Below are 7,272 nucleotides of genomic sequence, written 5' to 3'. Positions count from 1 at the left end.
CTTCTTTTTAACCTTTGCACCGTCTTTTATTTTGATCACGGAAACACAATCCCACTTTTCTGGCTTAGAAGTACCCCATGCCGAAAGCTTCCAAAGACAAGACTATCAATCACAAGAAAAGCGTAGACTTCTGCAACCTCATATTTTTGCACCGCTTAAAGCTATGTCGTCTCTTCTTGTCGTAGCCAAAGTTCTTTGCACTGGGAAAGGTTGGTTTTGTTTTGAATTAGTTGCGATACAACTTGTAAGAATGCCGTCAGTCATCTATAGCTACTGACTGCCTGAATAAACTTTGTTAACTTTCTAACGGGACTTCTATTAATAAACCAAGTGCCAGTCTCTCAAATTGTTTTTGACAGGCACGCGCACAAAACGGCCGTAAATAAGTTGGACTCTTTAGCCGAGAGAGCTCAGTTTTTTCTATGTTTGTTTCATCTTGTCATTTGTATCTTCTGATGCTTTTTAAACGTTACCATAATTGCCTGTCGAAGTAAATAGTGAACAACCTCAAGGGACCAGCTTCTCGGAACAGATCATGACGAACAGATACCCGTACTTTAGTTTCGCACAGAATGGAGTTTATTGTTTATTGAACTCTAGAATTTTTTAAGAAACGAGTCAAGGAGAAATATCTTAGACCTCGGTTATTATTAGTCTGTATTTTTGGCGTTGTATAAAATCCTTCATTTGCAAGAGAAGGAGTAATGTGGTTGGACCTAATAAACATTTCCTTGAAAAACATTGAAGGCAGCTAACTTTGTTGCATGAATGACTCTTCATTTTCTTAAAGAAGTAAATTGAGCCTTTCAGTTCAATTTATTTCCTAAAGTAAAAATCATCAAGGCGGCTAAAACTACAACTTTTTTAATTCTTAAATCATGAGCTACACCTCACTACAATTACATAAAGAACTGCTGAATGTTTGAAGCTCTTTGCACAATACAGGGATTACAAAAACCAAAAAATATATATTATGTGATAATTTATAATTAGAACGTACTCATACAAACAGTAATGGAGAATCGATCCTTTAAATCTATAGCCAATAGACTTCAATTATTTTAAAACTGAATAATGAAAAAAAATTAACCAATTATTACTACTACAATGACAATAAATGATCTACAACAACTACAATTTCTCTACTGAAAGCATCTACAAAACGTGCCGTTTTAAACGATTTGATTGAGCAAGTTAAAGCGGTTTTCTCGTTTGGATTGTCAAGCTTTGAAAATAACTGCTGCAGTTCCCCGACCTCTTTTACCCGCAGGAGCAATCGTCAGCTTTCCACGTCTCCTCTGTCGTACCCAGTTCACCGTCAGACAAATGAACGCGGACAGTAACAAGCTGGCTACGACAGAGATCCAAATGCTGTGTTTTGCGTTGACCAAGGAAATACCTCGTCTGTTATCATTGCTAGATTCTCCTTGAGCTCCTTCTGTATGTGGGACCTTGCTGTTAGAATAAGTTGGTGTGGTTGTGTTTGGACGCAAAGTTGAAGTTTGAGTTCCATTTTCTCTTTTGCGAAGCTCGGCTAAAATTTCGTGAGAAAAGTTCCCGTCACGCTCTTTTCCTGAAGTCTGAGTGGGGTTGCTTGCGTTATGTTCAGTCCGCGGTGAAGGTCGACGCGTGCCGCGATGACTGTTGGGAATGATTGGAAATCCCAGATGATCTAGAGGAACTTCGCTTTTGTTTCCTTTTAATAGTTCGTGTATTTGAACTTCTGTTAGTCCTGTTAAATTCAAGGCAGATCCAGTTGGCCTTGCTGTGTTTCTTCGTCTCGTTGGCCAGCCAAAGAAAGGACGTCTGTAAGTTGTAGCTACTGTGGGGATCCCCGTGGTGGTTAAGTTTTGCACTTGGGTCGTGTTGACGGATCCGGAAGTGTGATTACTGGACACATCGCGCTTGATTCGATGATCTTGATTAACCGTCCAAGAAGCTAAAGAGATAAGAAGAAAAATGTTAATAATTAAATGACAAAAGACAATTTCGAGGTGATTAATCAAGACTGCCTTTTGGGAGCTTGCTGTTTATGACAAGAACTTCGACTTCATGGTTTCAAGTTATAGTGGCGACATTTACGAAACACGCAAAAGTTTCAGTGTTAAAAGGCCACTAGGGATACTTTTTACAGAGGAAAAGGCTGTAACCTTAGGCTGGGCAAAACACAAAGTTAAAGTATGGAACACAGTTCCAAAAGTTAGTTCAATTTTGCAGTAGTCGGAATTTATATACAGGTAAACTAAGTTACTTAATGTCTTCTGTAAAAATATTCTTAGCAGCTACATTTAGTTATTGTTTGAATAGTAAACAAAAGTAAACCTTATATCATGGCAGGGCAAAACGCAAAGTAATGCTATTGAACACAGATCCAAAAGTTACTCTAATTTTCAGTAGCCGGAATTTATATGCAGCTAAATAAACTAAGTTACTTAAGCATTGTCTTCACTGAAAATGCTCTTAGAAGCTATATGAATTTACTGTTTGAATAGAAAACAAAATCTACACCCGTTGCAGAGCAAATCTACCTGTAGTATCATGCAAAAGCACTGAGCAGATCATTTGCTGAATGATTTTTATTCTGGTATGCTAGATTATATGCACGAAACCAGTCCTTTAAACAAAGGCAAGCAACCAAAGCTAATTGAGGGTTAGTCACTGCCTCCTATAAATAGCTGAAAAACCAGGCCTAAAACACGAAAATAGTCTTGCAATGACCTGGTGACTAGGATTACGTTCACCTGTACACTGTAATCAGTTCAGTTGAATGTCCACTTCTGGAAATGTTTTGATCCGCAGATCAAAACAAACAGTTATCCAATCACTGCTCGAATTTGGAGTCACATGATGCGAGGTCTGTTGACTTCATGCTGAATCTGTCGATCGACATCTAGAACAGCGAAGTGTACAGAACTCGAATTTGAATGAAACAAGCTTCGTTCTATTAACTAAATGGAAATTCACAGCTTTAAGAAAAAAAAAATATGCCATTGACCTCTCTTGGCCAGGAATAAGTAAAGCGGAGACGAGCGCTTGTATTTTCAATCCTTTTCTGTTGCGCGCTATGCAAATAAACACTAAGCACTTGGTTTTAAGTAAATTAAAAGAACTGAGCTATGAACTCCGCTTTTAAAATAAGATACTGTCGCAGTTTACGCCACATCAATCAAAGAGTTAAACATCCTGGGCCTTACTTTATTCACAGCTTGCAGAAAGAAAAAAAATATGCTGTTGATCTCTCTTGGCCGAGGGTGAGTAAAGCGGATACGAGCGTTTTCTGTCGCGCGCTATGTACATACCAGCGACATACATGTAACACTAAGCACTTGGTTTAGGTAAATTAAAAAAAGCTATGAACTCCGTTTTCAAAATAAGATACTCTCATAATTTACGCCACATCGATTAAGGAACTTAGCATCCCGGGCATTAGCTTAGCGACGTCTAGAATTCAAAAATTAAATGCGATCTCGCAAACTGACATGAAAACATTTACATTTGGTATCGTGCCAGAACTGACAGGTCTAAGAAATTGATACTAGTCGAAGGTTACTTAATTTAACGAAAAAATAAATAGCTTCGTAGAAGCCACATAAATATTTGGCGCAATTGAGTCAAGAAATTAGAACACGCGTCGAAGGAAGCGACACATTACAGTGACATTACATTGCTGTAAATCAGCCTGGCTTGGTAACACAATAAAAATATAAGAAATGGCAGCTCATAATCTGCTGGTCTTGCAGTGAAAACATAAAGTGAGCTGTACTGAGTTTTATCTTGCAATAAAAAATGAGTCACAACAAACCTTTCTAACATATATTTCATCAACAAATTGGCGTCCAAAGGTGTCAAACTCTGCATCACAGAATAGCTGGCCAGGAAATCAAACAGACCGATGACCTCAAGTCGAAGGGTAGCTCAATCAATTGAAAACATCATGGCATTTGGAGCTCCTTATAAACATAACAACAAGACCGTCAGAACTTCTAGCTGGCTTGAATTAAGTTGACTACACTGAAATGAACAAATATACATTGAAGTCTCCTTCGCCTTCCCTGGCATGGCGCAATCACAATGTAGCAGCTCGCCAGGGTTCTCATTCCTTCCATGTTCTTTCTGTTTCTCTAACTTTAGGTTATCAAAAAATTGAAGCGAATCGAGAAAATAATTTCCTTCGCTTCAGGCGAGTCCATGCTTGGTTGCTTTCGCCAGATAGCCTTCTTTTTAATACATTTCAATGTGCTTTTGCGCGTCAATGTGCTTTTGCGCGTTTCAGCACGTCGACCTCCGGTCCACTGAAACCAGAAAGAAAACAAAGCTCGCATCCTGTAGTCCTTGTTGTGTCTTTAAACTCGTCCAGTAGATAATCTGTGGCGATCCTGGATATATTTAAGATGTTCTTTGACGTCAGTTATCCATCAAGTCATCGACTGAAGCGAACGAAAAGAAGCCCAAACAGATGAGTTAAAGCAGTCTCATTTTGCGTAGACGATGGCTTCCAGCAAAAATCGCGGCCCATCCACCCAAATTGCGGCCCATCGCTCAGATTTCGCACAGAGCAACTAGAATAACTGTAGAACGTCCCTGAATTTTTTCAAGGCTCAGAAAAGTTTTTCACAAGAGATACACTGGATTAAAGCTGAAGAAACGACCCAAAAGACAACCAAAACAAACATACGCATCGAAAGTAAATCCTCACCTCCGTGCACAATCCGCCGTGATTTTACACAGTTGTCACGCATAACGCTTCTTCAATGCTTTCTTTGTGTTGTGTTACCAACTGGCAGGAAATGCACCCCGGGAATACTTGAAAAAAGGCAAATATAGAATTCAAGTGGAGTCCACTCGGGAAGACTTGACAACCGCCATGTTGTTACGTCATGCTATTGTTTTCCGCATTTCCAAAAGTGGACATTCAACTGAACTGGTAATCTGGACGCTCCTTAGTCTGTAACTATTTCAAGACTTTTCAATGTATATATAACAAAGATTACATAAAACGGTTTCCTTTAGTAACGTTTGTTTGATATCAAGTTCTGTATTTTTAATCTGTGAATTCTGCTGATCTGTAGTTTTAATGTTTTAATCCGCATTTACTTCCACATCCGTCCAGGCTCGCAAAAAAATTGCATCACCCAAAAGTACAATAACCTCCTCTCCTCCTAAACCATTTCCAATACAACAGCGAATGATTCATCAAAATTGCATGAATAAAAATTTAAAATTCAAAAGCTCGTTAGACTTCGTGCTGTCTGAGTCTTTTGTTTTCAGACACTTTTCAGAAGTACTTACGGTCACGAAAATTTAGGGTCAGGTTTAAAGAGAAGTCTTGATCATAACCGCGCAAAGGAAAAGACATTTAACAAAATGAAAATTAACATTAAGATACATCTTGCAATTACTGTGGGATTCCCGTTTTCTAAAATGAAACCCTGAACATTTTCCAATGCTCGCGAACTGCTTTAATTTAAGAACAAAGCGGGGACTTTAGAACTTTAAACGTTGTTATTTTTGCAAACAGTGCAGAGTTACATGGGTTTTTCCGGCCACGCGCTTGTGGAATTGAAAATCTTATCGCTGTGTTTAATCACATTAGTAGCAGTTTTTTCGTTTAAAGAACACGCAAAATCAAGCCCCACCATCATTTGGCTAATTTCGATGAATTGGTCTTTGCTGTGAGCAATTTAACGTGTTAAGCTACAGAATATGGGGATTTATATTATTTTCGCTAGAAAAATTAAACCAATATCCATTTAGCTTCTATTGTTTACTCGCCACTTGTGCAAAGATTACAACCTTTTGTAGTAATAGAACTTGATTGCCAAAGCTTACTTTCTTTTTTATCGTATTGTGTTCGACGTGCATGAAAATATGGAAAGATGAAAAGTCAAGATGTCCTGTCGTAGAGTGGTCATGAATGGTCCATCGAAATATTGCAGTGCTCGCAAAATTACGCTTCTGCTCGGGATGCTTGCAAAATTTTAGTGGGTTCTCGTTTGTTCGTGCTCGAACGCTCGGTTTTTAGTGGAGGCAGCTTTTTGAAAAGTGCTCGTTGCTCGCAAGACTAACTTGTGCCAATGTTCGTGCTCGCAAAGAAGAACGCTCTGCTCGCATGCTCGCAAATGCTCGTAAAGACCACTTGATACCCCTCCGTAGATTCACTCCGTGGCCGTACTTTTTTTTCCATCGTGGGTATAACGAACACTTTTTCTGCTCTGTGTTTGGTCGCTATCCGTGTATAAGGTCGAGAGCCTCTAAAGGTTTGAGTAACCCTTTGGAAACAATCTGCAGCAATACTGGAAACACACAGTGTAAGTTCCCCTTTGAATTTAGGCAACAATAATTCAAACATTTTCTTCCTTGACCACGCAACGTGAACGATTCATAACGAAGAATCATGTTGAAATTAAGATAAAGAGAGGGAAAGAAAAAACTACCTATTTTTGTATAATAGCTTACCGAATTTGTCAAAAAGTGTGTGGAAAAGCCAGATCTACGAATGCATTGCGTAATGGTCTTCCTCAATTGAAGAAGACAGCAGTTTGATCCATGAAAATTTCAGTTCTTTTAACCTCCTGACAAGAGCAGTTTTCTACTAAAAACCTCGGAATCGCACTTACCTCTTTCTTGTTGCCTTAAGTTGCTGGTTGTAGCGGATTCTGTGATCAGCAGAAAGTGCGAGGAAACAACGAAAACAGCAAGAATTAGGACCACAGGACAAAACGGTTTCATTTTCGAACTGCAGCGTCGTTCGGCCACAAGGAGATTTACGAAAGCTTTGAGTCGAGAGAACTCCTCTTAGCAATTGTATGACAACTGGTGCAGTTGTATCTTGCGAGCTAGAACGTTCACAGAACTAATTCTTAGACTGTGTTCTACGTCTTAAGTACCTCGCTACCTGAGCCTCCAATGCGAATATTTTTGTGATTGGCAGTGCAATAAGAGGCTGTCATACATGACATTCATAGTTGTGGTCACAATTTTTTTTTCTTTACGAAGGCGCCACTTGTCTCCTCGCTATAAGGATAAGAAGTTGAATATAGCGACTCCATTATTCTACACAAAATGATATTTCCTGAGCTTATACGGACTACGTTGCACTGAGTTAATAAATGCATGTATTTGCATATCTCCCAGTCGGCCCCCAAAGAGAATGACCGAACCAAGAAAATCGATCCATAGATCGATGAACTCTGTGCGTTTGGTCAGAGAATTTTCTGCTTTACAGCTGCAATTTGACATCTTATCTTAAAAAAAATAAAAACTTTCAAAGCG

The 7,272-nt window shown here is 39.0% G+C and overlaps 1 protein-coding gene across 2 annotated transcripts; it reads right to left on the bottom strand.

Annotated features, from left to right (window-relative positions):
• Positions 1-559: 559 nt before the first annotated feature.
• LOC144630550 (uncharacterized) lies at positions 560-6,830 on the bottom strand. Of its 2 annotated transcripts, XR_013566573.1 has the most exons (3): positions 6,618-6,830; positions 895-1,939; positions 560-853 (listed from the first exon to the last, which is right to left on the bottom strand). XR_013566573.1 is itself a non-coding variant. In XM_078488911.1 (2 exons), the coding sequence occupies exons 1-2, from the start codon at positions 6,727-6,729 to the stop codon at positions 1,221-1,223; spliced, it is 831 nt and encodes a 276-aa protein (XP_078345037.1). In that variant the 5' UTR covers positions 6,730-6,830; the 3' UTR covers positions 560-1,220. The 2 variants fall into 2 exon arrangements, 1 of the variants encoding a protein (XP_078345037.1); XM_078488911.1 differs by having other exon boundaries at positions 560-1,939.
• Between the last annotated feature and the right edge of the window lie 442 nt (positions 6,831-7,272).

The sequence above is a fragment of the Oculina patagonica genome, chromosome 11 (assembly GCF_052425735.1).
Source record: "Oculina patagonica isolate OP01 chromosome 11, crgOcupat, whole genome shotgun sequence".
Lineage (NCBI taxonomy): Eukaryota > Metazoa > Cnidaria > Anthozoa > Scleractinia > Oculinidae > Oculina > Oculina patagonica.
Note: the sequence above shows the minus strand (reverse complement) of the source record. Positions and strands in the feature narration are given on the sequence as shown.

What these genes read in the sequence shown, in the direction of transcription:
- LOC144630550 (XM_078488911.1), bottom strand. Translation starts at nt 6,729, where the DNA reads ATGAAACCGTTTTGTCCTGTGGTCCTAATTCTTGCTGTTTTCGTTGTT. An exon ending in CTTAAGGCAACAAGAAAGAG is followed by an intron (nt 1,940 to 6,617) that starts GTAAGTGCGATT and finishes TTATCTCTTTAG; the next exon opens with CTTCTTGGACGGTTAATCAA.